Source organism: Lutra lutra, chromosome 13, assembly GCF_902655055.1.
Source record: "Lutra lutra chromosome 13, mLutLut1.2, whole genome shotgun sequence".
Taxonomy (NCBI): domain Eukaryota; kingdom Metazoa; phylum Chordata; class Mammalia; order Carnivora; family Mustelidae; genus Lutra; species Lutra lutra.
The window spans coordinates 94,992,420-95,018,956 of NC_062290.1; the positions used below are offsets into that span (position 1 = coordinate 94,992,420).

General features: G+C 64.4%; 4 protein-coding genes and 1 long non-coding RNA gene across 5 annotated transcripts; 1 reads left to right on the forward strand and 4 right to left on the reverse strand.

The window, feature by feature from the left end:
* Positions 1–35: 35 nt before the first annotated feature.
* Positions 36–1,268, reverse strand: TMEM210 (transmembrane protein 210). The gene is made up of 4 exons (XM_047700656.1): positions 990–1,268; positions 728–863; positions 492–521; positions 36–288 (listed from the first exon to the last, which is right to left on the reverse strand). The coding sequence occupies exons 1-4, from the start codon at positions 1,075–1,077 to the stop codon at positions 87–89; spliced, it is 456 nt and encodes a 151-aa protein (XP_047556612.1). The 5' UTR covers positions 1,078–1,268; the 3' UTR covers positions 36–86.
* Positions 1,269–1,297: 29 nt separating this feature from the next.
* Positions 1,298–2,324, reverse strand: LOC125083774 (uncharacterized). Its single transcript, XR_007122362.1, has 3 exons — positions 2,202–2,324; positions 1,969–2,109; positions 1,298–1,409 (listed from the first exon to the last, which is right to left on the reverse strand). It is a non-coding gene; the product is annotated as an uncharacterized LOC125083774 (long non-coding RNA).
* Positions 2,325–2,771: 447 nt separating this feature from the next.
* Positions 2,772–14,092, reverse strand: ANAPC2 (anaphase promoting complex subunit 2). The gene is given in 22 exon segments (XM_053447790.1): positions 2,772–3,475; positions 3,575–3,721; positions 3,724–3,741; positions 3,744–3,814; positions 3,994–4,123; positions 7,477–7,578; positions 7,580–7,681; positions 7,770–7,845; positions 8,173–8,309; positions 8,660–8,730; positions 8,733–8,804; positions 8,807–8,844; positions 9,742–9,778; positions 9,781–9,810; positions 9,813–9,850; positions 10,241–10,367; positions 10,781–10,955; positions 12,133–12,265; positions 12,921–13,150; positions 13,153–13,316; positions 13,319–13,775; positions 13,961–14,092. Coding segments are annotated over 22 exon segments (2,700 nt in total). The 3' UTR covers positions 2,772–3,262.
* A 96-nt stretch (positions 14,093–14,188) lies between these two features.
* On the forward strand, positions 14,189–15,750 carry SSNA1 (SS nuclear autoantigen 1). The gene is made up of 3 exons (XM_047700658.1): positions 14,189–14,321; positions 14,794–14,993; positions 15,256–15,750. Exons 1-3 carry the CDS (start codon positions 14,270–14,272, stop codon positions 15,358–15,360), a joined length of 357 nt encoding a protein of 118 aa, XP_047556614.1. The 5' UTR covers positions 14,189–14,269; the 3' UTR covers positions 15,361–15,750.
* Positions 15,751–17,032: 1,282 nt separating this feature from the next.
* On the reverse strand, positions 17,033–26,500 carry TPRN (taperin). Its single transcript, XM_047700612.1, has 4 exons — positions 23,326–26,500; positions 17,838–18,084; positions 17,654–17,760; positions 17,033–17,544 (listed from the first exon to the last, which is right to left on the reverse strand). Exons 1-4 carry the CDS (start codon positions 25,114–25,116, stop codon positions 17,482–17,484), a joined length of 2,208 nt encoding a protein of 735 aa, XP_047556568.1. The 5' UTR covers positions 25,117–26,500; the 3' UTR covers positions 17,033–17,481.
* Between the last annotated feature and the right edge of the window lie 37 nt (positions 26,501–26,537).

Genomic DNA, 26,537 nt, shown 5'->3' on the forward strand with positions numbered 1-26,537 from the left:
CCGCTGGCGGAGAAGCCCGCAGGGAGGACAGGGCAGAAGCACTCAATACTGTTTAATTCCCTCCCCCAGGCTGCCTGCAGCCCTGCTCAGGTTGGGGGGGCGAGAGGGGGCGGCTCCTCTACTACAGTCACGTTTGGGGACATGGGGTCCATGGGGATGGTCATGAGGCCTTGCTCCTCCAGAGGTGGCATCATAGAGACCTCCAGGTCAGGGTCCATGACGGGAGGCCCCACTTGCACGGTGTGTAGATCCATGCGATCTTCCTGGACCCCGTAGTGCCCCACCAGCCTGCACGACAGGGGCCGGGCCAGGCTGGCAACAGGCAGCCACCATCACAGGCCTCACGAGGCCTTGACTCCCCTCCCAGGGCAGTCCTGGGCCTCCTGTCAGTGCTCCTTCATGCTCCCGAAGCACATGACACACACCCCCGCCCTGGGGACAGGAAGCAGGAGCCAGGCTCACCTGTGGGGTCCTCCCCTGAGGTTACTCACCTGCTATTCATGTGTCTGGGGCATGGTTCACTGGAGGGACAAAGGGAGGAGTGAATCCTGGAACAGTGGGGCTGGCCTCCAGAGGCCCGGAAGTACGTCCCCCCACCTCTCCACAACCTGGCCTGGGAAATGGCGTTCCCCTAGCTCCTAGTGACATCCCACCCAGGGCCAGACGCCCCTCTCCCAGCACGGCCCTGTGGCCCTCACCCACCATCCCGGCCCTGGGGCTCATGCACCTCTTGGCTTTCATGACACCAACTGCCACGATGACGAGGGCACAGAAGCAGCTGGCACCGATGCCCGCCAGCACCACGAGCAGGGCGATGAGGGCCTCGCGGCTGAGGCCGAGGCTGCACTCGCAGTACGTTCCAGCTGCAGAGACAGGGCCCGTGTCACCCGCCGGTGGAGGACCCCCAGGGCCGCCCCTCCCCCTGGCGGCCACTGGAAGGCTGCAGGAGGGGCCCTCGCAAGGACAGGGCTGGGGGCAGGAGGAGGCACCTGCAGCAGGGTTGAGCAAAAGGGACAAACATATCCGGCCAAGGGGGCTGCCAACCAGGCAGGAGTCAGGCTGGGGACAGGGGGCCATGTCCAGCCCCCAGCCCCACCACACACCTCTGGACGGAACCCATCGGAAGGCGCTGACCTCACAGTGGGGTTCTGAAGCGGAGGGGTGGGGGCAGGGCCTCAGCTGGCGCGTCACTTGAGCTTGGGGGCCGGAGTGGAGGAGTTCTGGGCAGGCTGCTCTGGGGTGGGGCAGGTAGGGTGGACGGGCCTGGGAGCCACTTCAGAGTGCCCTGCTGGATCCAGGACCAAGGCAAGGATGGGGCTGCCCTGGCCTTGGGGGATGGTGCTTCTTGGGAAAGGGGATGACACCCATGCTCAGGCCCCTGGGAAGGCAGAGACAGTGACCTAGAAAACCTGTGGGGGGAGGGGAGGGCCTGGTTCTGTCTCGGGATCCCTGGAGGCTGGGACAAGCAGGGGTCGAGGGGGACACCTGTGCTCACTGCCCTCCCTCACACTGGCTGTCCTGAGGAGGATCTCGCCTACACCCCACCAGCGCTCAGGTCCAGGGGAACCTCCAGGGTCCTTCCACCCCCCAGGGCGGTGGGGGGGCACTGCCCACAGGTCTTCCCAGAACCACCTCCCCTGGGGGCAGCTGGCTCGGACATGGCGCATCTTCCGTCAAGCGGCCAACCACTGCCCGAAGGGCCCACCTGCAGGCTGGCATCTTCAGGGTTAACCCCAGCCGCCTCCCTGGCCTCCTGCACCCCTCCCTCTTCCCCTAAGGACTTGACCAAGCAAACCACCCAGGCAGCAGGAGGAACTGCCCCCCTCAAATGGTGCCCACAGGGCACCACGGGCAAGGTTGCAGAGGGGCCCCAGGTGACCCCTGCCCACCAGGGACCTCCCTGACTCCTGACACAAGTGACCCCTCCTAGGGGAGCAGTCAGGGGCCAGCCAGCAGTTTCCGGCACACCTCTGTACCTGTTCATGCTGTAACCCAAGACAGCTAAAACCACATTTGTCCACAAACCATGTCCAAAGGCACAGGAAGCAGGAGCGCTGCGCCCAGAGGTGGACGCCGCCCCCTGCCAGGCCAGTCTAGCAGGTTTGCATCCTGGTTAGGACGACAAGGGTACACTCAGCCTGGTGCCCGGTGCCCTTCCGTGTGGGGGGAATGGCGGGTGTCAGAGGCCCCAGGGCACCCACCCAGAATTTGGAGGAAAGAGGGAGGCCCCTTCTTCTAAGTGACCACAGCACAGCAGCCTTGGTGGTGGACAGAGACCAAGGGAGGGAGACACTGCCTGCTAAGACTACATGCCTAGTTTCCACCACTTTGTCCTCCAAACCCGTGGCAAACAGAATGCTCTGGGGTAAGAAGGGGAAGTCCCAGAAGAGGGTTGACCTCAGGGCCCCTGTGCAACAGGCCCAAGGAGAGGTGGCGTAGGCACTGGAAGACAGCCGGGGGGGGGACCCCAAGGGTGTGCAGGGGCAGCAGGCTTGGCTCCAGGCCTGGGCGGGCATGAGCAGGAGGGTGGAGACGCCTTCCCGGGGGCCTCTGTCACCTGGGAGGACAGCGGCCCCAGTTAGAGAGGAGCTCCCAGCACCAGAGGCCGCGGCACTAGCCCAGGTGGGGCCAACACCCTTCTCCACCTTCTGGGACCTCTGGGGCAGGGGCAGAGACAGGCCCCCCTGTGTGTTCTGGACACAACTGGCCTCCCAGGCTGCACTAGAGGCTTGACTCACAGAAGTCTTCCCCTGTTCTCCTGACCATGTGTCTGAGGGCACAGAAACTAACTTTATTGTGAACCACAAACAGCCAGCCCCTCCTGCTGAAGACGTGAGGAGATGCCCAGCTGTGCCCATGCGTCCCAGCAACACCCCTGGACCTTCAGGCCAAGAAAAGGGCTGGGGACCCAAGGGATCCTTCCAAAGGCCAGAGTGCAGCTCGGGGCCGGAACTCTCCAGTGTGGGTGCTCCTGCCTGAGCTTCAGGCTCAGAGGTGAGCTGTCACCAGCTGGTGTGGCCTAGGGACACTTGTGTGCTGGGGCTCTGGGTCTGGAGCCCAACCCAGGTGTATAGGCCAGGACTGGGGCCTGGCCACCCGTGTTTCTTCTGCTCCTGCGAAGCGGGGGTGGGGAGGTCAGTCTGGAGGGAGAGCCTGGACCACAGGATCGTGATGGGCCCACAAAGCCACGAGGACAGGGAGAGGACAGAGAACCATCTGCTTTACTCGGCGCTGCGGGGGCCCAGGCAGGCCCGGGGGGGCATCAGCTGCAGCTCTTGGGCAGGCGGTAGACACCAGCCGAGTAGACGAGCTGCTGGTCGCGCACCTTCTTCTGCAGGAAGCCCTGCAGCTCCTGTAGGTCGATCTCGGCCAGTGCGGGCCCCGTGACCACGAACATGCGCAGCATGCTGTAGATGCGCTCTAGCGAGAGGCTCTCCAGATTGGTCAGCATGGCCTGGATGTACGTCCAGAAGAGCTGCGCGGACAGATGCCCGCCGGCCGTCAGGCCCCCCCACCCCTGCCCGGCCGGACCGCCGCCCCCCACCGCAGCCGCCCCCCAGCCCCGCAGCCGCACCAGCAGCTCCTCCTCCTTCTGGTCCGCCTGGGAGGCCATGCCCGAGTCGCTCTCCTCATCGCTGTCGATGAGCACCATGCTGTCCCGGTCCTGCGGCCGCTCCTCCTCCACGACAGAGAAGGTCCCGGCCGGCTCCTCCCGCAGCCACCACCCTGCTGCAGCCACACACCGACATCCGCCGCCGCAGCAGCGCCACGGGCATCTTGACCACCTTGCTCAGCTCGTCCAGGGTCCAGCTGGCTGTGCAGGGAAGCCGGGGCCACTGTGCCCACAGGGCAAGGCCGAGCTTCCCCGCCCTCCACCCCTGCTGCGTGGGTCCCACCCAGCTTCCCAGAGGTCAGTAGGTGCTTAGCAGGTGGGTGGCGCAGGCCCCTGGGGAGGCATGGCGGGGGCAGGCTGGCTACAAGTCCGGGGCTCACCTTGGTCCTGGAAGTACAGCAAGACCACCGCCTGCACAGGAGTCACAGCCACAGACAGGGTGCGGTCGGCCAGCTCCACGTCCATGGTCACCAGGCCCAGGGTGTGCTTCCAGCTGAGGGTCCGCATGGCCTGGGGAGGGCCGGAGTTAGCATGGGAGGCCCGGCGGAACCGTGAGGGAAGGGCTCCCTGACCTGCCCCTACCAGGCTGTCAGCAGCAGCGGCAGGAGAGGACGGGGCTCTGGCTCCCACTCCCACCTGCTCAACCAGCTTGTCTAACACTGAGCACGGGAGGTGCAGTGAGCACTGCGGACAGATTTGTCTCTTAGAAACGTGTTCGCATCCTGACCCCTTCCCCCGAGTGTGACCTGAGCTGGAGAGGGGGTCATCGCAGGTGGGGCCAGTGACACGAGGTCATCTGAAGTACAAGGACACGGCCACACGCCAAGACCCCAAGTAAGGCCTGCAAAGCCCTCCCCCAATGCCGGGAGGGGCAGGAGGGGGCCACCCCACAGCCCTGCTGACACCCTGGTCTCCGCGCTGCCCTGCAGGACGGACGCTTTTGTATGGCAGCCAGTGGGAAGGGACGCTGCTGCAGCAAACACCCAGGAATGGGGGTGTCCATGGAGCCGGGTAGGGGGCACACGCTTGTGAAGCCCGGACTGCCCTGAAGGGACTACTGGCAGGAATGTGGGAAGGAATGCCATGCCAAGGAGCCGTCAAACTGGAGGACGTGCGACCCCACCACGCGGTGGCCAAGGCCCATGTGCACAGGCTGGACTGAGGGAAGCGTGGGAGGGCGGCCTCATGGTGGCCGCAAACCTGCTCCGTGCAGGAGACGGAGCCCAGAGGGCACCAGAGACCCGCGCTCTAACCCCAGAGCCCACTGACAGCTGCAGAAGAGCCCGGACGGAGATGGGCTGGCAGGGAAGGAGTGTGTGAGGGTGGACGGGGCCCAGAGATCAGGCAACAGCCTGCACTGAAGGAGGGGAGCCACCTGAGGCTGGCTCTGTGCGTAGTGGGGAGGTGTAGAGGCCTGGCCGGCAGGCTGGGAACACAGCCATGAGGTCACCCAAGTTCTTCTACTGGCTTTCAACTGACTTGGGGCCTGCGACCCCTTCCTTCGTTCAGAAGTCTTCCTCTTGGAATGCAATCGGCCCTACATCTTCCCAGATGCCCTTTGGAAGTACCAACTCCCCGTCCGCTCCCCCAAGTTCGCAGCTAGAGGGGAGCCCTGCCCAGAATGAGCTGCACCATCACGCTCTCCCCCAATTCAGATGATACTCAACACTGGACTTGGGGTTGCTGTGAACTTGGAGTCGGTGCTGGAAAGGTAAGGACTTCTGCGGACCTTGCTTGAATGTGTTTTGCACGGAGGAAGGACAGGAGTATCAGGGAGGGCTGGACAGTGGAGTGTAGTATGTTGTGTCCCTCAACAAGATGCTGAAGTCCTACCCCCAGTGACTCAGACACAAGCTTATTCGGAAACGAGACCGTCACACATCCAGTTTGCCCCAGTGAGCTCATTCTGACAGAAGCGGGCCCTGACCCAGCATGGCTGGTGCCCTCTAAGGAGGAATCTGGACAGAGAGAGATGCGGGAAGAACGCCACGTGACAACACAGGCAGAAGCTGACGGATATGCCACAAGTCACGTGACGCCTGGAGCCACCACAAGCTGGTCTTCAGAGGCAGGAAAGGAGCCTCCCCTGGAGCCTCTGCAGAGAGAACAGCCCCGCTACCGACCACGCGATTTTGGACTTTTAGCTGCCCCAGAACTGAGACAATATTTGCACTGTCTTAAGCCCTGTTTGTGGACTTTGTTTCAGCAGGCCCCGAGACACTGCTGAGCCACTCTGGCCAAGTGCTAAGAGTCTCTCAACAGCCCCTCAGCTCTAAAGGGGGAGACAATAGCAAACCCCACTTTGTAGAGAGAAAATGGAAGAACCCCCAGCTTGCCCACATCACAACCAGCAGAGCCACGGACAGGCTCTCTGGCTCCAAGGCTGGGACCTTAGAGCCACCACTCCAGCCCACAGCGGGGCAGACGCGAGGCCCAGCAGCAGAAGGCACGGCTAAGGGTACTCTGTGGCTGCCCGGCCACCCACACGTGTCCAGCATGATCCTTGGGCCCAGAGTTCAGTTGGTGGGAGGCAGAGACACTGTGGCCACAGGCCTGACCTCCAACATGGCTCTGGGGCCCGCCCCCGCTCCCCTAGTATCCAGCTGGTCTTAAGGACAAGCAGGCTGAAACATGGCCATCAGTCAGGTACATCAGGCCTGAGCAGAAGGGGCAGGGAGAAGGCGGTGAGCACAAGCTGTCCTCAACCAGGGCGAGGTGGGTGCACTGTGGGCAGCTCCGGAGTGAGCACCTCACCACAGTCCTCAGCAGAAACCACAGGGTGCTCCAATGGCCCAGCGGGAGCCGGTGAGAGCCACACAGACCCTCGCAGCCTTGTGCAGTGCTGCCCTGAATACGGCCCCGCCCCCGTTCGGCCTCCCCACTCCAGAACCTCCTACCTTGCTCCTGCCCTTGCCAGTCTCTGGATGGGAACCCTCCTCCCTCCAGAACTAGCTTCCTTGGCCTAGAACTTGGAGAATCCACCATCTTTCCCACTACCCGCTCTGCTGTCCCCTCTCTCCCAGCTCCTCCATCCCCTCACCCACTGGTCTCCCTCCCAGGGCTTCGTCCTAAGGGCTGCTGGTCCGTCTCTGGAGTGTTCCAGATGCCCCCAGGGCTCAGGCTCTGCTCCCCAGACACCTACTGTGTCCTCTGCTCGGGAGCCCAGGGGCCCCTCACAACTCAGACCAAGTGCCCCAGAACCTGCTTTAACCAGTCCCCAGAAACCTAGGGACAGTCCCCCTAGCCCCCACTCTCTCTAGACACGGGTCCACCTGCCACCTGCACTCCTAAGCCTGGACCAACCCACACGGCCTGCAGCCCACCCCTCTCTCCTCCTGCCCGATCCTGGGCCCTCAGGGCCCCAACAGCAGACAGCACCATCCTGGTCCTCTAGCGCCCTGGGGCCTGGGGAAGGCAGCTTCTAGGGAAGCAAGCAGACAATGGCAGGGAGAGAGCAGGGTCCTGGAAGTCAAATCCCTCACAGGTAACTGGAGAGGTCCCGGAGGCAGATAGCCACAGAGCAGACAGGGCTCCCTGACTCTCCCTGGTACGACCCCCGGCACCCAGCCCGCTGGTTTCGGAGACACCAGAGAGTAGACAGTGGAAGAGGAAGCCCAGAAGGTTGGAGGGCATGAGCCACTCAGCCCCTTGGTCAGTACAGGGTGGGAGGGCCGCCACGCACACAGGTGCATGGTTCCCAGAGGGAGCAGGACACGGGCCCCACCCCACGCCCACCGCCGCCCAACACAGAGGCAGGGGCGTCCGGAGAGGACCGCAAAGAGGGCCACACCCACTGCTCTACACAGCAGGGCTGGAAGAATCACCTGCCCCTGGTTCCCGACCCAGGGAGGTTTGCACGGTACCTTCAGCTTCTCATACTCTTGCAGTAAACCTCAAGGGCCCTCCCGGATGTCCTCGGGGACCTCCAGCTTCTCGTCCTTGAAAGGCGGCCAGAACTCGCTGGAACAGGATGACGGCATAGACCCCGAAAGGCGGCTGCTCCTCTGCGGGACGCTTCTCATCCTCCTCACGGATGTTGGCATTAATGCGACGGGAATCTGCCATGTCCTGGGGGAAGAGAGAGGGGTCTCAGAGGCCCCAGGACTGGGCTGGGGGTGAGGCCGGGCCAGCCGGGTGGGGAGCCCCAGGAGCCCACCTTCAGCATGACCTCACAGAAGTGCATCGGGGCCTCACCGAACCGCAGCTTCAGCAGCTCCACGTTGCGGATCTCCCTGAAATGATGTACCTCTGGGGGGCTGCGGTGTGCCCCCCACCCGGAGATGCTGCACAGGCACCCCCACACACACCGTGCAAGGGCACCCCCAGGCCAGGAGGAGTGGGGGAAGTGCAGGTGCTACCATCCAGACCCTGGGCCTGCTCCATCCCAGCAGAGGCCTGGGGGTACCCAGGCACCTGGCTCCCCAAGCTCCTGGGCTGCCCCCCCACGCCCCCCGCCAGCATCCAGGACCACGGCTGAGCGCAGGCCCGTCCTCGCTTGTCAGCACGAGGCAGCTTCCTTCCGAGCAGGGCAGCTGCACCGTGGCCACTGCGAGCCTCACCGCTCGGGGCTGAAGCTGAACTGGTGCAGGAGGCGGTCGGCCAGCAGCGAGCGGTACTCGTTGATGAAGAGGTCCTTGCTGCCGTAGATGCTGACCAGCAAGCTGATAATGTCCGAGGAGCGCCGCTTGGAGCTGGACTTGCCTGCACGGCACAGGGGTGGCAGCGGGGGCAGCGCTGAGGAAATACCATCCGCACCCAGGCGGGGCCCACCCCACCAAGCCCATGAGGTCCAGGCTCAGATCCCAGGATGGGGCGGGCTGGTGGTGCACACGCCACCTACAAATCTGTTCTCCAAGCAACTGGATGGGGACACAGGCTGCTGTGGTCCACTCTGGCCAGCGGAAGCACCCTGGGCAAGGGGCTAGTTTAGGCAGGGACAGCTGATGCCTCAAGCCTGCAGGGCTCATGAGTACACAACCAGACCAGAGCGTCTGCCTTACTGGAGCCTTCCCCGCAATCCGGAGGCCGGGCAGGTTTGGTGGGCACTGACACTGGATCAGCATCCACGGGGTCAGGGACCCAGTCCTCTGGCTCGCCAGAGTCATCCTCGCTGTCTGACCGGTCTCCAGGCTCGCTGGATCCGTCTTGGACAGCTCAACAGCCAAGGTCCCCGTCCCGTCGGAGTCCCCGTCAGCCCAGCCACAATCTGCCGCACTGTGTCCTCCCGCGTCCTGCCGAACGTGAGTATTGCTGGCCCTCTCAGTGCCTGTCCCTGCTCACCGCACATAGCCCACACCACCTCACCTCACCCGCGGCAGCCACATCCGTTAGCCACACGCTTCAGGTAAGTCTACCAAACTGTGTCCCGAAAGGTAATAGCGGTAACGGACGTAACTAAGACAAAAACCACCGTTTTCTGGGAACACCGAGAACTGAAACAGTAAGACAAAACCAGGGTGCTGGGGGGCTCAGTCGGTGAAGTGCCTGCCTTCGGCTCAGGTCACAATCCTGGAGTCCTGGGATCGACCTTGCGTTGGGCCCCCTGCTCAGCAAGGGGGTCTGCTTCTCCTCTCCCACTCCCCCTCCCCACTGCTGGTGCGTGCACTTTCCTCCTTTTCTTTCAAATAAATAAATCATTAAAAAAAGAAAGACGAAACAAGACCAGGCCCTTCCACCAAGACCCCGGAGCTTCGACACCCCAAGGTGTTTCTGGCAGCTGGCCACGGCACCACGCTCAGACACGTTCTTAAGCAGCGCACCAGACAGTCGCTTGCTCCTTCACCGCAGGCAAGGCTGAGCCAGGATCCCCCCTTCTCCTCAGCCTGGGGGGCCTGGCCAGCCAGGCAAAGCTAAGCTGGGGTCTCTCTGTGCTGGGAGGAGCAGGGGACAGAGGGCAGGGGTACACAGTGGGGCCCCTGTGTCTGCGCACTGGGTGACAGCTACAGAGCAGGCACCAGCAACAGGAAGGGCCCTGGCCTCAACCAGGCCTTGTGGCCCACAGGAAGGACAGAGGTCCCTAGTGTCCTGGTGGCCACAAGACCCAGGGGGAACTTGGCTGTACACCCGGAGCTAGGATACAAGGGTCCTCACGTTGGAGCTGCTCCCTGGGGCCTGCCTGCGACACTCACCTCAGGTAGGCGGCGAACGGCTCGCAGGCCACCTCCGGATGACCATGGATGGGTCCAGCACACGCAGGCCTTGATGGCGGATATGTAGAGGGTGATGATGTCGCACGTCGGTTCACGCCTACGGCGAGGAGGAGAAGGTGGTCCGCGTAGCACCCGGGAGCGCTGGCCCGACAGCACACAGCTGCACCCCAGCCAAATGGGCTTCCGGCTGCCCCTGTGACCTCAACTCCCCAGGGTACCAGCGTGACATGCGGGAGCGGCCCCCCTTCTCCCCACTCTCGGGGGCTTTCCCCAGAACGTCCCTGGATCCCAAACCCCCCTCCCTCGGTGGCCAGTTCTGTGGGGATCACCACCACCTCTGCCCGCAGGCCACAGCCCTCCCTTCCTGTGAGTCCTTCAAGGAAGGATCAAGCCGAGCACCCCGGCCCCCCCAAGGACTGCACAAACCCACTCCCCACACATGCCCTGGCACAGGGAGGCCAGACCCTTGGCCGCAGCTCCGGCACCTGGATGGAGGAGACGTGTCCTCCGGGCAGCCTTGGGGACAGAGCAGCTGCTGCCTCTGGTCCAGTCCTCTCCAGGCAGTACTTTGAGGTCCTCGACGGCTGGCCGCGAGTCTGGAAAGTCTGCAGAAGGGCACCAGGCCTTGCATATGTACGCCAGCACGCACGCGCCGTGCACGCAAGCAAGGACGCAAGTGGGCAGGGCCCCGAGGCTGAGCTGCTGGACCTCCGCTCAGCAACACTGCGGGACACCTGCTAGGGGCTCCAGGTCACCCCCTGCACCCTCCTAAGCCACAACCCCCATGGTGCAGAAGGACGACGCAGAGACATGAAGCTGGAAGGATGAGCGTGGACACCCAGAAGCAGTGTCCGCTGCCCTGTCACCCCCTGCCCTGACCAGACACTGAGCTGGGGCAGCCCACGCTGACGGGCCCGGTCTGCTCAAGAGGCCCCAGCCCCAAGAACCCCTCACTGCCTGCCAGATCTGAAGGGCTAGGGCCCAGGGAAGGGGGCTCCCGCAGTGCGCAGGGGCCGACCTCGGATGATGCTGAAGAGCTCCTCGATGCGCAAGCCGGCGTAGATCCCGTAGAAGAACCGCTGCACGTGGCAGCGCCAGCGACGCAGTGTGTTGCCGGCTTCAGGGGACACAGGCCGGGCCGGGCCGTCCTGCAGGAATACCTTGCCCAGCCAGCCCACCACCCTCTCGATCCACTGTTGGAAGAGCACAAGGATGGGGAGGTAAGGAGCTGAGCCCCAGCCTGACGAGCAGTGGCCGGGAAAGGCTGCACAGCTAGCCAGCCACCCTGCGGCCGGTCCTGGGGAGTCCCCAAGGCCCGACTGCTACGCAGTAGGACACATCAAAATCAGCAGGATAATGGGCCCCAAAGGGGCACCCCAGGCCTTCTCTCATTGTGCCCCACACCTTCAGAGCATCAGTGCCCAGACATCTCTGGCAACAGTGGCTCTGACACAAGGCATGGAGAGCGCGCTCCCCTGACTCAGTGGACAAACACCTCTGGGAACCATGTACCCAACTAGCCACGTGCACACAAGCCCAAGGACCCTTCTGAGCACACGGGCACTTGGCAACATGGCCACGTGGACTCCAGAATGTATACGTTCCCCCACCAAGTACACAGCCACTGATGAGAGTATCTGGATGTCCTGCCACCGGGGGAAACCCAGGTGTCCCAGCCAGGCCTCCGGGCTCACGCCCATCCGAGACCACGGCTGCAGGGGCACTGGCTCTGATTCCCCATCACGGCTGATCTGTGTTCTCAGGAGACGGTGGAAGAGAACAGGCAAAAAAAAAAAAAGGGGGGGCGCCTGGGTGGCTCAGTGGTTAAGCCGCTGCCTTCGGCTCAGGTCATGATATCAGGTCCTAGGATCGAGTCCCACATCGGGTTCTCTGCTCAGCGAGATCCTGCTCTCCCTCTCTCTCTCTCTCTGCCTGCCTCTCCATCTACTTGTAATCTCTCTCTGTCAAATAAACAATAAATCTTTAAAAAAAAAAAAGAGCAGGCTGGACAGTCCCCTGTAGTGGGACCCAGCACCTCCACACCCTGTGGCATCCAGAGCAGAGCCTCAGACCATGTCCCCGACAGCATGGTGCCTGAGAGCTGTCACTGGCACACCCCAGACCTTGACACTGCTTCTAGTCAAGGGATTCAGCACAGACCTCGCTGCACACGTCACGGCTCTTTCTCACTGTCACCAGGGCAGAATGGAAGGGTCAGCCTTCACCCAGCACCAAGACAGCTTCACCCACCAACCAGGCCCTAGTTCACCCAAGTCTCCATACTCCCACTGCTTCTAAAACCAGGGGTCGGGTCTGCCAGAAACCTTGTCTACAACCTCCGAGGGAAAGGGCCCATAGGGCTGTCCTTACCTTGTGGAACTCACGCAGAAAGGAGCGCTCATACTCGCCCCGGCATCGGTCCTCCATCCTCTCCCTGGTCACCTGGTGCAGGGTGCTGGTCACAGCCTCGGCACTGACCCGCTCCAACAGACTGAGCCTGTGCCTGGAGGAGAGCCCTGCCTGTGGGGCATGCAGACCACACTCCTTCCCCCCCTGGTGCCCTCAGTAACAAAGCCTTCCAGAAAAGCTGCTGGGAGGACAGAGCCCTGCCTGCCCAGCTGACTTCTCTGCCAGGCTGAGACACCGGCCTTCCCCTTGTGAGCAGTGGGTGTGGCTCTCAGGGCCAAAGCCTCAACTCCTCAACACGGCTCTGGAACGGCAGGTACAACGTGCCCCATGGACGCAGCCATCCCCAGGCTGGCCTTTTGCTGCGGGCCCTGGTCAGCAAGGGTAGCGGCTCTCACGAGGCTAAGCACGGTGCTGTGCGCCCTGCATCTGGGACGAACCCAGCAGAAGCCATACGGGGCCTCCCCGCCCCTACCAGCAACAGGAACCACCCCCTCCCTAATCGCTGTCTGCTGCTGCCTCACTTGAAATGACAAGACCGTACAAGCAACCACGAGCGACGAAAGGCCCACAGGTTAGAACGCGGCTTTAACAACAACAATGTCCCCTTTCCACTTTAAAAGGCTGGAAAGGCCCGTCTGCTTGCCCAGCATGCTGGCCTAGTCCCAGCATGTACCTGGAAAGAACAAAACCGCAAGCCACTGTTTGGCAATTACAGGGAAACAGAGCCATCCCTTTCCTGGAGAACCTACGCAAGACCGCAGCAGACATCTGTGTGGCCAAGGGCACGTGGAATCCGTAGGCTCTCAGGGTACGCAGAGCGTGAAACCTGGCACCGCGTGAGCAGCAGAGACACACCGGTGTCCGTGGACAGGACGCACAGGCATCCCAGCACAGAGATCCGGGGACCCTCCCTGTGCCACGGCCAGCCAGCCGGACCCAGGGCGGTAAGGGAGAGTCCGGAAGAACAGAGGCGCGGGTACTCACAGACCTGCTGAGCTGGTGAAAACTGCTCCAGCGCCTGGCGCACCAGCACCGCTGCTTGTCACTGCCACACCCCGCACACAGCGGGCTCTGCAGGAGCCGGTAGTACCGCCGCCGCGCGTACCTTCTGTCCAGGTCCCCCTCCAGCTCGGGGTCCGTGCCCTCCTCCCCTTCCTCTTACTCTGCATGTACACTTTCAAAAACCGGCCGTAGAGGCGCTGAATCATGTCCTGAAAGGTCCTGGGAGTGGAAAAGAACAGGACGCCGCGCAGCGTGGTGTGGACCTTTTCCCGCAGCCCCTGAGCGCCAGCGCCCATCAGCAAGCCCAGGCGCGTCCACTTCTCCAAGAGCTCCAGACTACGCAGGTAGGGGTCCAGCCGGCTCTCCAAGAGGCCGAAAGCGTCCAGGAGAAGCAGAAGGCACTGCGGCTCGTCTGCGCAGTTCTCGCGCTGGGAGATGGTGTTCCAGAACTCCAGGGAGATGTTGGCCTGCAGGTCGTTCTGCAGCACCTCCACGAACCACTCCTCCAGGACCGAATGCAGCCCATGGCCCCGCAAGACCTCCACCGCCGCCCGCAGCTCCTCCTCCTTGGGCGGCACCGCTCCGCTGGTCCGCGAGGACGCCTGGAGTGCACAAGGCCGTGAGGACGGAATACAGGGGGGGGTGGGGGTGGTGGGTGGGAAGGGCGGAGACAGGCGGGAACCAGCCGGGAAGGCACAGAGTGCAGAGGGAGCTGCGGCCGACGCAGGGGAAGGGATGCCCGGGGCGCCTAACGGACCCCTGGCTGGACGTCCCGGGAACCCCGCGCGGGCCCGCTGCCCTCTTCCGGGCCTCACCAGTCCAGAGCGGCCGGCGGCACCAGCCCGGTGCTCACGGTGTTCCAGGCCACCAACAGCTCCTGTGCAGGCCCGGAGTCGCCATCGCATCCCGCCGCCGCCATTTGTGCGCCACCCGCGTCCCGGAGCCGACGGGCGCGGCCGCGCGGCGATGACGCACACGAGAGGCGCACGGCGGTGACGTAGCGGAGGGCGCGCGGTCGGAAGGCAGCGCGCAGGCGCGAGCGCGGGGCGGGGGGGCGGTAGCGGCGGTTGGAGTGGTCGTGGCCGCGGCGGCGACCATGACCCAGCAGGGCGCGGCGCTGCAGAATTACAACAACGAGCTGGTCAAGTGTGAGCGGCCGCGCGGCGGGGTTCGCCGGGTGGGCTGGGAGGGCGCGGGGCTGGCCGGCTTGCAGGCCTAGGTGGCAGCGGGCCCGCGGTGCGGGGCCGAGCCGGGTGCACGGTCCGTGCGTGGGGGTCTCGGCTCGGACGGCGCCGGAGGCCGTGCGGGGCCGCAGCCACCGGGCGGGGCCGCAGCCGCCTGGCGCTAGGTGTGTGCGCGGCGAGCGCGGGAACGCACAGCTGGAGCGCGCACTGCCTTCCAGGCGCTCGCCGGCGGGTCTTTGCGGGGCTTCCCTTGACCCTGGAACTCCTAGGAGGTGGGACACTAGCCTGGCTCGGGGGCAGGTGGCCCGGCCAGTCCTGGGCCCTGCAGCACGCTGCCCTCCTAGCAGGCGGTGGGCTCCAGAGAGGGACGGCAGCTGCCCTCCTTCTTGCGCTGGGTCCACAGCGCCTGCCCCCCCGGCTGCCCCCGTCCCCGCAGGCATCGAGGAGCTGTGCCAGAAGCGCGAGGAGCTGTGCCGGCAGATCCAGCAGGAGGAGGACGAGAAGCAGCGGCTGCAGAACGAGGTGAGGCAGCTGACGGAGAAGCTAGCTCGGGTCAATGAGAACCTGGCGCGCAAGATCGCCTCCCGCAACGAGTTCGACCGGACCATCGCGGAGACCGAGGCCGCCTACCTCAAGGTGGGGTTCCTAGCCCCCCCCCCCAGGTGGAGGGTGGGGGCCGGGGAGCTGCCTGCGGGCGGCGGGAGCTAACCTAGCCTGGCTTCCCAGGGTGTGTGGAAGGGGCTTTGGGCTAGTCTCAGAGGCAACAGGGGCCTTGCTGGCCCCACACGACCCTCCCCTCAGGGGTTCCCTCTCGGTGCTTCTGACCCACCAGCTGGTGCTGGTGTGGCCAGAGCTTTCTGACGGGTGGAACGGTGGTAACCGTCACACGTGTTTACAGATCCTGGAGAGCTCGCAGACTCTGCTCAGCGTCCTGAAGAGGGAAGCTGGGAACTTGACCAAGGCCACAGTCTCCGAGCAGAAGAGCGGCGGCAAGGACAGCTGACCGGACGCAGGTGGTCAACAGGTTGGCCTCCAGCACTCTGTTTCCAACATGTCTTGACTTCACGACTGCCTTCTTTCACTCTTTTTTGGGTAGCAGGAGGCCGTTGCCAAGCTCCACCCACCCCAGGTGGTGAGGACAGCCACCAGCTGGGAGTCCTGGCCCTGGGCCCACGCAGGATTTGGGGAGGGCAGGCTCTGGGTCACTTCTGCTCAGGGCCTGAGATACTCACACACCCCCTGTGCTGCCAGAAAGGTCCTGCTCCCTAGTCTCAGCACCATGGCCGCACACTCACCTTGGTGCCCAGGCCAGGGGAGTGGGCGGGGGCCCTCCATCTTGGGGTTTGCTCTGGTAGCCTGTGACTGTCAGTAAAGATTGTGTTTGTAAAAGTCGGGCTACTGCCTGTGGCCTGTGTGTTGAGTGTAGGGCTGCCTGATACACCCAGAATTAACATGAGCTGCTGTCCAGCTGTGGCGTGGCTCGTCTTTGGGAGGGAAAGCCCAGAGTGGCTGTTCCTATAACAGGCCTTATTGGCTTTAAAGGCAGACTTGAGCATTTCTTGTGACTTTGTCACCCATCCTTCCTCTCTACCAGGGCTGCCGGCCCCTTTCCCCCAACTCCACTTAGCCTACCCTACTTTCCAGGGGGTGATCTGCCTGTTGGTCCTGGTCTGTGCCATGCCCGCTTACCAGCACGAGGCCTGGCTCAGGGAGATGCCCTCTCGGCACAGGCCCTCCAGACAGGGCTGTGCCCCAGCTCCAGGATTCTGAACTTCGCTCAGCCCAGTGACTCTTCTTCCCAACAGGGAAGATCACACCAAGCACGCCCACTTCCAGCCTTACACGCTACCTGGGGCCCAGCCCTCCATCCCGAGTCTCCTCTGGGACCATCTCTGCTGGCCTGTCAGCCCCTTTGGGGGATCCCTGCGGCTACTGCTTCCAGGGGCTAGGCAGGTTTGGGAAGCACGTGTTGTTTGAGAGGGTCTGGGAAAACCTGGGCCCACCCCACCCAGAAGAACACACTAAAAACACCATCCTCCTTCCCAGGCTTGCCCACGCAGCATTTCTTACGGGCTTGGCTCTCCCGGAGGGACCCCCTGTGTTCAGTGCCTGGACCGCAGAGAGCCCGAGCTCCCAGCCACAGCTGAGCATGCAGTTCTGCATCTCCTGCTACCGCTCGCACTGAGCCCAGGGAAGCCGTTTGCCTGCCACAGCCTTGCTGCAGGCTCCTGTGGGCCAGGTAACTTTCCAAGCCACACAGGAGGCTCTGCCCACCCCCTGCCCGCTCCTCGTTCCCTCCCAAGTGCTTGGCCTTTAAGTCAAACCACTCCCATCCTGCCAGAGTGCCCCCCCACCACAGCTCCCACTACGTCAGCCCTGGATGGGAGAGGGTGGCCCCAGAGGCCAGACGTGCTCACGGGAAGGTCCCTCTCCCAGACCAGGGGGTGGCTGGGATGGGGGGCAGGGCAACTGGGACTGCAGGAGTGAACAGCTGGACCACCAGGACTGCAGCGTGTGGGGGTGCCACACTGGGCCATTCCCATTGCTGGTCACCGACGTCCTAGTCAGGCTCCCACTGTACCCTCCTTCCCGCTGCTAGGGGCTCAAGGGAGTCCCCCAGACCCCACCCCTACTCGCTGCTTCTCAGGCCAAGGACCACACGGGAAGGCAGAGGCGGCCTTGTCCAGTGCTATTTATTGAGTCCTTCGTCAAACGCAAGAAAAGACTTGCCATTTATCACGAAGGGGGTGGGTTGAGGTCTGCTGTTGGGGGTTGTGGGCAGGGAATGGCTTGAAGTTCCAGAAGACAGGCAGCCAAGCTAGCCCTTCACACACATCAGACAGCTAGCTGATGGGCATGGTGTCCAGCAGGACCCTGTACGTCCTCCACAGGCAGTGCCCCCGAATCAGGGCTGGAGGGCAAGGCTCCCCCCAAGGGAGGTAGGAGGCCCCAGGGCCCTAGGCTCAGGCCGAGCACCAGCACTGTTGTGAGGCCCCAGGAAGGGAGAGTGGGATATGGCAGGGCAGAGCCTGACAGGGCAGAACGGGGTACAGAATGAGGGCAGGGCTCCTGGGCACTGCCCAGCTCCCAGGGCTCAGCCTTGGCCATCCTGGCAGGGCCGGGGTCAAAAATAGAGAGCAGGCTCACTGCGGAAGTCTGAGAGGTCATTCTGACTGGCAGGGGTGAGCTGAGAGAGAGGGACACAGAGGGAGCCGATGGGGCTCATCCAGAGGTTAGGGAGAACCCCCCCCCCGCCCCCGTCCCTTGTCTGCCCTCCTACCCCCAGCCCCGCTCACCATGACCTCCTTGGGTGCTGGTTCTGCCTCCCTCGGAGCCTGTACCAGTGTCTGCTGCTGCCATTTGTTAAAGACCACGGAGTGCTTTGGAGTGTAGCTGGACAGGCCTGCGGGCCAAGAAGCACGTGTGGACGTGTGGCCCAGGCCACACCCTGGGGCACCCACTCCACAGGTGGGCACTCACCTGAGCTGCCGTCCGGCAGGCGAGGGCTCTCAGGCCCCACACTGTTCACAAAAGTGGCTCGGGGCAGGAAGAGCGCAAAGGGCTTCTCCACCACCCCATCTGAGCTGGACTCCTCCTCCTCCTCTTCCTCTTCCTCCTCCTCCTCGGCCTCGTCCTGGGCCTCAGCCTCCTCCTCCTGCACCAGGGAGCTCTCGGGGGGGTACTCAAAGGTCGTCTGCAGGCGCTTGTCATTGAAGGAGATCTTCATCTATGGGCAGGAGACACATCAGCGGGGCCCGGCTACCTGGCCACCAGTGGACCTTGAGCCCGACAACTGGGCCCAGTGACCCCGAAGAACACGGCAGAGGTTGTCAGGCCTGGGCAGGACCTGAAAGGAGGAGGAGCTGCCCCTCATCAGAGACCACTCCTTTCCCTATATCCTGTAGGGCCGGGCCAGAAGGACCCCAGGAGGATCGGGTCCGGATGCCCATGGCAACCCGGAGCCAGTGTGTCCAGAAACCTTCGTCCCGGGCCCCACCCATCTGCTTCCCATCCCAGGCCTAGGCTCAAGTCACCTCGAGTAACCTGCCCTTCCCAGGGACCAGATTGTAGCCCCATCAGGAGCCCGAAGTCTCGGGGTCTCCAGAGCTTCTACGGCAGCTCCCGGGGTGGAAGGTCTGCCTTCTCAGGGCAGCGCCAGCCACGCTTCCTTCCTAGCGGCTCTGCTACGGCAGGAGCAGGGTCCAGGTGAATGTACTTCGGGGCCCGCATCCTTGGAGGCCCTGCCTTCCCAGTGGTGAGCAGTCCCCGCTGTCGGCTAGGGCCTCTCTCCAGGGCTGAGCTCACATCTTGGCTCACCAGCCCCCTGAATGAGGCGCCTGCACAGTCCAGCATGGACCACCGTGGCTGGGCAAGGACTGGGCACACCCAAGCCCCAGGGTCCCCACGAGGTGACAAAGTGGGTGGCTGGCACAGCTAAGCCCCAGGAAGGAGGCACCAAGGGCAGTCACCCTGTTACACAGACTGCCTCAGAATTAGAACAAAGCTGCCCCCCCGTGGGGGCTGTGGTGACCCTTTCCTCCCACCTGGACTACCATCTGGCCCTAGTGCCCTCATCCACTCTGTAGGCCGTAGAACTTCACGCCTGAGCAAATCCTCTCCTCTCCCACCGGCCTCAGAGTCCAGGCCAGGCTGTGGTCCTGAGATGAAGCGGGGTCAGGAACGAGCAGGACTGCAGGCAGACCTTCGCCCGCCCTGACCCAGGACCCCGTCCCCACAGAAGCCCCAGGCCTGCTCAGCAGTGCCCAGCCAGGCCCAGCGGGCGGGTAATGAACACGAGAGCCGCCGGCCTGCAGCAGATGGGACCAGCCCTGCGGCAGCTCGAAACATTAAACTCCTGAGCACGGACACCAGCAGGCAGCTCAGGTTCCTCCTCCCGCCTTGGAAGGAGCCACAGTCAGGAGCTGGGCCCCCAGGCAAAGAACCATGGGACCCGGGGACAGCAGGACACGGAGGGGCCTCACAGGAAGGCTGGACTTACAGCCTGGGCAGCAGGGGGACTCGCGGCACTGGCCTCAGGGGGCAACGCCCAGCGGAGCCAGTGTCCAGAAACAAGGGCACCTGCTCCTGTCACCCCACCGCGCTTCTCCCATGGCCACACGAGCACACCCCCACGGCCATGGGCATCCCCATCTCAGCGTGGCGCACACATGGACATCCGCTGGGCCAACCTCAGGCCCAAGCCCCGTCCTCTTTGTCCCAGCCCGCTGCACATACAAGCGGTCACGGATAAGAGCAGACAGGTGCAGACCACCCGGGTCAGCCAAAAGCAAGAGCAGAATACCTGTTCCTGTCACTTGAAGGCGTCCTGTCCCTCTACCTGCCCTGCCCCCCCAGGCCTGCCCCAGCCCTCCAGCGGCATCCCCCTAGGCCTAGCAGGACAGAAGCCCAGGGCAGGATGGGACTGCCAACCCAGGGACTTCCCCCTGCCCCAAGATTCCACCATGAACAGGGGTTCCAGTCACCTCTGGGTCCACGGCATTGTCCTCAAGGACCCTGGGCCCTCCAGGCCCATCCCCCACCACGGAAGACGCAGGAAGGGCTGGCTGCCAGGGCCCAGCCGGATTAGCGTGCCCTCATTCGTCCACATGACCAGCTCCTAGTGGGGAGACCGAGGGGGCTGGGCACACACGGGCACTGAGCCTGGCACGGCCTGGTCAGGTGGGGGCAGGGTGGTGCTCCCAGGCCACTATCTGCATCCAGCTGGGGCCCCGGGCTTGGGTCACATCCCACTTCCCCTTCAGTCTCCACACTCTACAGCCAGTGGGGCTCACAGGCCTCCTTAGGGGTGCAGGTCGCTGGGTCACAGGACACCCTGTGACGAATGCTGCCAGGAAGGGGCCTTCGGCTCGGGGCAGAGGAGCCGGGCGTGGCCCGGGCCGGCACTGGCGCACACCTGGCTGGGGGGGCTTTACCCGCGGCGCCAAGTGCAGGTGGTTTCTGGCTTGGCCCACCTCCAGCTCCCACAGGCCCTTCGCCCCTCACCCCGCCCTACCAGTACACACCCAGCTTGGGTTACCAAAGGGCGTCCACCCTGGACTCTGGTCGGGGAGCTGGGTCCAACCAGCCCCTGCCGGCAGTGAGGGATTGCCCTGCCCTCGCTCCCCAGCCCACCTTTGCCTCCTCCCATTCCCCACTCAGTCTGCCCTCTGGGAGGCCACCCCACACAGCCTCTGCCAGAGCTCCCACAGCTGCTTCCCGACCCTCCCAGTCTAGTGCAGCACCGGCCCAGGGCAGACCCTCCACAAGGGGGGGGGAGAAGCTGGCGGAGCAGGGGCCAACCTGCTCCCGTGGCCTCTGGCTCTGGAAAGCCCACTGCAGAAGCCCTAGGGGGGCTGGGAAGGGTGAGAAAGGAGGGAGAAGAGACACAGCCAAGGCACTGGGGGGTGGGAGGGCACAAAAGGGCCAGTGGGGAAGTGGGCTCCCGAGGGCCGCCGGCCGCACCACAGCCCTAAGGACTGCAGTGAGGCTGAGGGCCATGACCACCGGCAAAACCAGGGCGCTGGGGCAGTACTTCTCTCACGGCTGAGGCCAGATGGCCCAGGGCGTCACAGACCGAGCTCTGGGGATGTGGACGCGTTCGGGACGGGTCGGGAGGTGAGGAGGGCAGACGGGAGGGGAGTCACCAGACCTGCAGGAGCCTGGCCAGGTGGCCCCTGCAACGGGGAGAGGCCCACACAGCACCAAGCCAACGACCCTGCGGGAGGCGGGGGAGGGCAACAGCTGGACGGCCCCACCAACCACTGCCTGTGGGCTGGGGCAGTGGTGAGAGGAGGCCCGGCCACCAGGCCCCACAGCGGTCAGCCCCTGCCTGGCCAATAGGGAGGAACAGAGAGGACATCTGCAATTCTGCCAAGAGACAACCAGTAGGGACAAGTCCCCCCCCAGGCAGGCCTCCTAGGTGCACTGTCCCCTGGGCACCCCCTGCCTCCGCAGACAGGCCTATAACTCTCTGGGTCCAGCAAGGGCACAACAGCCCACACTGACCAGCCGGCTCAGGGGCAGGCTGCCCAGGAGAGCCGGACCTTACCCACCACCTGGGAGAGGCCCCAGCACCTCCCACCACCACCCCGGTCAGCCAGCCATGTGGGGGTCAAGGTGAGCAGCGGGCCCCGAGGTCCCCAGTTGGGATGGGGACACCAGGACAACGGTCCAAACCACCCGCTGGCTGGAGTGGTCCAGCAGCCCAGAGCCCAGAGGAATAGCAGGAGGAATGCCCAGAGGCTTGAGTCGGGGAAAGGAGCACACCCGCAGCCCGAGCCCAAGCCAGCAGCCTGCTCCGAAGGCCTGGGTAGCCCCACGCCTTGGCCCCACGCAACAGGGGTTCTGACTCTTCCTGGGCTGGGCAGCTGGTGCAGGGGGTGGGGCAGTGCTCACAAGCCAGAAGTCACCTCCGACAGATAGTGCTGCCTTGCCAGGCAATCCATCTGGACCCCCAACGTCCTCAGGCTGGCACAGAGATAGGGGCCAGGTTGGTCTGAACTGCTCCCCACTCTGGGCCAGGGCCTGCTTCCTCCCACCGCTTCCTCACCCCAACCCTGCCACAAACAACCCCCACAGTGCTGTCATCAGCTGGGGGAGGAATGAATGGGGGCTCTAGAGACAGAAACTAGCACTCAACTCCTGCCCCACAAGCTCCACGACCTCCAGCCACCTTCAGGTTCCTCACCTACAAGGTGGGGGGCTGTCATCACCTCCACTTCTTGGGGCCAGCATGGAAAGGTACTGCCTCCCAGTTCAGAGTCAACCATCAGGAGCAGGAGCAGGGAGGTGGGGCTGACGACCACGGCTAAGGGCAGGAGCTAGGGTGGGAGGGCTGTGGCCCACAGCACTACAGAAAGGGTGAGTCAAGGTCAGGCAGGCAAGATGGGCCCACCGGGAGTGCCAAGGCAGGTGGGTGTGGATGCCTGTCCCAGCAGATGGAGCTGGCGGGAGCACCAACGCCCTCACCCAAGGAGGGGAGGGTACATGGAGGAAGAGCAGGGCGAGGCCAGCCCACGGCGGAGGGAGAAGGTGGCTCACGTGCTTAAACAACCAGCAGGCACCAGTGACACAAAGCACATCACCAGCCCCATCATCCTGAGGAACCTGAGGGTGGTGGCAAAGGTGGCTTCAAGGGTGAACCAACGGAGAAGCCTGCCAGGTGGCGTCTCAGTTCCAGGGGAAGGCACACCTGCCCCCACCTGCGGACGGGGGTCAGGTGGGGACGGCTGTGGCATTTGCCCCTGCGCCAGACTCAGGTGCTAGAATGACCAGGAAGAACCTGAGGAACGTTGTCTTGTGCCCAGAGGGTTCCGGGCCACTGGGCCACTGGGGATCAACTCCAACAGGGGTCCTGGTCCCGCAGCTGCATATCTCCGCGCCTGCGGCCCAGCCTCCCCGGTGAGGGGGAGGGTCTACACTGCTTCCGGCATCACCCCCCAGGCCTGGCACACACTAGGAGGTCAAGAAACGCTTGCATGAAGCCAGCTCCTGCTAAGCTCCAGGCCACATGCCTTCTGGGGGAGTTGACAGTCCCCCACGGAATAGTTCCCAGTGCTGCACCCTGAGGCTGACAGCGGGGTAGGGATCTGATCACACCCAAATCACTGGCCTCCTGCGCCTTCCCACTTCTGTCCTGGCACCTGCGACCCACGTAGGCCAGGACTCCAGAAGACCCAGCCAGGCTACACCCTCAAAGCCAGGGCCAAGGTGGAACCGACAGGCCCAGAACTACTTCTTCCAGCTGGACCCACGATAAGACAGGTCTGCCTCGCCAACCCCAGGTGCAGCCACAGGAAAAGGCCACCATGGTGTTGGCTCTACTGGAGCCCAGACCAGGGATCGCCCCTCCCCAGCTCAGCACTCCTGGAGCTTGCATGGCTGCCCAGTCGGGGTTTCCTCTGGTCCCCACAGAAGCCACCCCCCAGCCAAGCCAGGTGTCACCTCTCTCCCTTGCTCCCCCACTGACCTTCTTTCTTGAGGAGCCGGCCTTGGTGAGGCAGGACTTCTCCAGGGCCAGGTAGCCACCGATCACCTCAATCTCATGCACGGTGGGGTAGCGCTTCTTCAGTGTGGTCCCCAGGGCAGTGGGGGGAACTGTCAAGTCGCCCGCCTCGTCCTCCTCAGCCTCCTGTGGCCTGGGCTCCCCATTGGCCTGCAGGGACCCTGGTTTTCTCTTGGGTACCACGGTGAAGGTGTTGCCACTTAGATGCCGGCGCCCTGATGGGTGCCCGGGCCCGGCGGGGTGCAGGGGGCACCAAGGAGGCCCAGCAGCTCCCGAGCAGAGCAGTTTGGCTTCCTGGGGGAACTCATCCTCCGAGTCCACCTCATCGATGAAGGTAACAGGCAGTCCTGGCCTCCCAGGCTCCCTGCCGCTCTTGGCGAGGCCCTGGGCAGGCTTAGCTTCGTCGGCAGCCAATGGACATGGGGATGGTGAGGACAGCCTCTGCCGCCTAACAGCCTGGTCCACGAGGGCAGTAGCTGGCCTGGCGCAGGCCGCCTCCTCGACCCCCAAGGGGCTCCTCCCTCCAGTAGGCACGTTGTCCCTTCCAGGCACCAGCTGGGCTTCAAGCTCCAGGCTTTGGGAGGACCAGCCAACCTCTCTCTCAGGCAGCCCCCCAGTCTGCCTCCCTTCAGGAGGGGGAGCTCCAGAGTCCTTGCGCTTGGGGATGAACAGGAAGGAGTTTCGGGAGTTCACACGGAGGCTGGCCAGGGCCCGGGCCTGGAGGTCCCCAGCAGGGATCCTGTCTATGTCTGGCTTGGAGGCCCGCCGAATCTCAAAGGAGTCATTGGTGCTGGTGGCCGCAGAGACCCACTGGCGCTGGCTGGGAGTGGCACTGGCAGGGTTGGGTGTGGGCAAGGCCAGGGACACGGCTGGAGTGGCACTGGGGGTCCCCGGGCTGGGGGGCGGGTGGACCGGGGTCTCCCCGGATTCCACCTTTGGCTTCCACTCGCCCGGCCCAGGTGCGGAGCCCGCGAGGCCGTTGGCAGCGCCGGCTGGGGACTCGGGGGCTGCAGGCTCATTCGGGGGCGGGCGAGGGCCAGCGCTGCGGTGCAGGCCCCGAGGGTGGACGGTGAAGGAGTTGCTGCCGGTCCTCTGCAGGAAGTCGCTGCGCCGCGCCCCGGGGCCTGTACCACGGCGCTCAGGCTCGAAGCAGGCTGCGCGCTCACCCACGCGCGAGGCGGCGGGGCCGGGAGCCGGCGGGGGCGGCGGCGGCGGCGGCGTGGTGCGGCCGCGCTCCGGGCTCCCGCGGCGGACCGGCGCGTCGAACTTCTGGAGCAGGCGGCTGACGCGCCCGGGGGGCCGCGGCGCCTCGTACACGAGAACCTCAGCGGCGCGGATGCGGGCGGCCGGGCCGGGGCCGGGGCCGGCGGGCGGGAAGCCCGGGGCCGACTCGATGATGAGGATGTTGTCGGCGTGGATGGTGCGCACGCCGGGCACGCGGCGGTACAGTTCCAGCAGCTGCTGCACCGGCCGCGCCCCCGCCGGCCCCTCGCCGCCGCCGCCCCGCGCCCCGCGCCGCCGCTCCGACTCCAGCCGCATGAACGGGTTCTCGCGCAGCGGGCCCAGGCTGTCGGCCAGCACGAGCCGCTCGGCCGTCGGGCCCAAGGGCTCCGCCGCGCCCGCCTCGGCCCGGGTCTCAGGCGCCGCGCTCCCGCCCAAAGCGGCCAGCTTGGCCCGCTTCCGCTCCAAGATCTCCCGTTTCCAGGCGGGCAGCGCGGCGCGGGGCCCTGGGCCCGGCCGCCCCACGCCGGCCATGGTGCGGAGCGGGCGCCTGAGCCAGCGCGCGCCGGGAACTGCGGTCGCCGCCCGCCGCCGGCCTTCGCGCCGCGGCCACGCCCCCCGGCCGCCGTCTGTCGGGGAGGGGCCGGCTCGGACCCGCCCCGCGGCCCGCGGCCCCACCTATGGCAGGGGAGGGAGGCCGGCCGCGCTGATTGGAGACTGCTCTCCCTGACCTCCCTTTCCCGGGGGGCCTGGTTGGATAGCGCCCGTCTCCCGAGCCGGCTTCCATTGGGGAAGGCCCTCCTGGACACGCCCCCGACCCCTCGCCGCTCATTGGCGACCCCGCTTCCGCCTCTGCGCCATTGGCCTTCGGCGGGGTGCGTCCAGGCGGGCGGTGCCAGCCGGACCCCTGCGCTCAGCCAGGTGGGTGACCTTGGCTGGGCTCGGTCCTTCCTCATCGTGCCAGTACCCAGTCCACCTGTTCCTCACGCTCAGAACCCAGTGGAAGAAGGGCCTGCCCGGGACTGGAAAGCTGTCCGCGCTGGTTCAGGGACTGCCCATCTGTGGTCCTAGCTTTTCTGCGGGACTTCGTGGAGATGCCAATGCTGTAGCCCCACGCAGTGCTGAGTTGCTTCTCAGGAACCCCTAGCTCCTGCCAGCCCCGGGAACTCACTCTTGCTTACACAAGCGGGAGAAGCCCTTCCCCACACTTCGCCAGCCAGGGCCCACCGAGCAGGGCAGGAGTGCAGAAGCTGCGAGGAGGCACAGAGAAGGCTCCCCGCACACAGCTCTCCAGTGCGGAAAGCCGGGCGAGCCAGGCTGTGCACTCTGCCCTGCCTCCCCACACCACTCCTCTTTCTTCGAACTTCCCTCATCCCAAGGCTAGAAGGGGGGCCAGTGACCTTCAGGGCACAACTTCCTCGCCCACGTGCCATGAAGAACCAACCACACTTGGAGGCGCAGGGGAGCCAAGGGGGCATGTTGCCTGCCTTCCCCCTTACCTCTCCTGCACTCAGCACTTGCTCAGTAATAGCACTACTGCGTGCAACAGCACCCACCCTTCGGGGACAGGGCTCCAAGGACACTGGGGCTCTAGATAGACTGGGGGCAGGTTTCAACCTGGGGTGCCCTCCTCAGCTTCTGGGTCCCATGGTTGTCCACACTACCACTCTTTAACAGTGACTTCCTCCTTTCCACTCTACTAAGCCGATTTCAGCCTTCCAGAAGTCACACTTCTCTTTCTCAGGACTCTGGTCAAATCACTTTTCCAAAGGAAACGAAGCCTTCCTATACTCATTACTTCTATACCAACAGGATCACTCAATTCTGAACTATAGAATGAAGCAGGATAGGACAAAACATGCAACCTAAAAATAACATTAAAAGAAAACCCGCCCTCAGGGTGCTTGGCTGGCTCAGTCAGAAAAGCATGAGACTCTTGATCTCGGGGTCCTGAG

Bases quoted from the DNA above. Each gene is read 5' to 3' on its own strand.
- TMEM210 (XM_047700656.1), bottom strand. From the start codon at position 1,077: ATGGCCCCCTGTCCCCAGCCTGACTCCTGCCTGGTTGGCAGCCCCCTT. The intron at 864-989 runs GTGCCTCCTCCT...CTGTCTCTGCAG, and splicing joins TTTGCTCAACCCTGCTGCAG to CTGGAACGTACTGCGAGTGC. The intron at 522-727 runs GTGCATGAGCCC...TTGTCCCTCCAG, and splicing joins GGTGTCATGAAAGCCAAGAG to TGAACCATGCCCCAGACACA.
- SSNA1 (XM_047700658.1), top strand. From the start codon at position 14,270: ATGACCCAGCAGGGCGCGGCGCTGCAGAATTACAACAACGAGCTGGTC. The intron at 14,322-14,793 runs GTGAGCGGCCGC...CCGTCCCCGCAG, and splicing joins CAACAACGAGCTGGTCAAGT to GCATCGAGGAGCTGTGCCAG. The intron at 14,994-15,255 runs GTGGGGTTCCTA...ACGTGTTTACAG, and splicing joins CCGAGGCCGCCTACCTCAAG to ATCCTGGAGAGCTCGCAGAC.
- TPRN (XM_047700612.1), bottom strand. From the start codon at position 25,116: ATGGCCGGCGTGGGGCGGCCGGGCCCAGGGCCCCGCGCCGCGCTGCCC. The intron at 18,085-23,325 runs GTCAGTGGGGGA...TCCTGCCCATAG, and splicing joins CCGGCTCCTCAAGAAAGAAG to ATGAAGATCTCCTTCAATGA. The intron at 17,761-17,837 runs GTGAGTGCCCAC...CTTGGCCCGCAG, and splicing joins CCTGCCGGACGGCAGCTCAG to GCCTGTCCAGCTACACTCCA.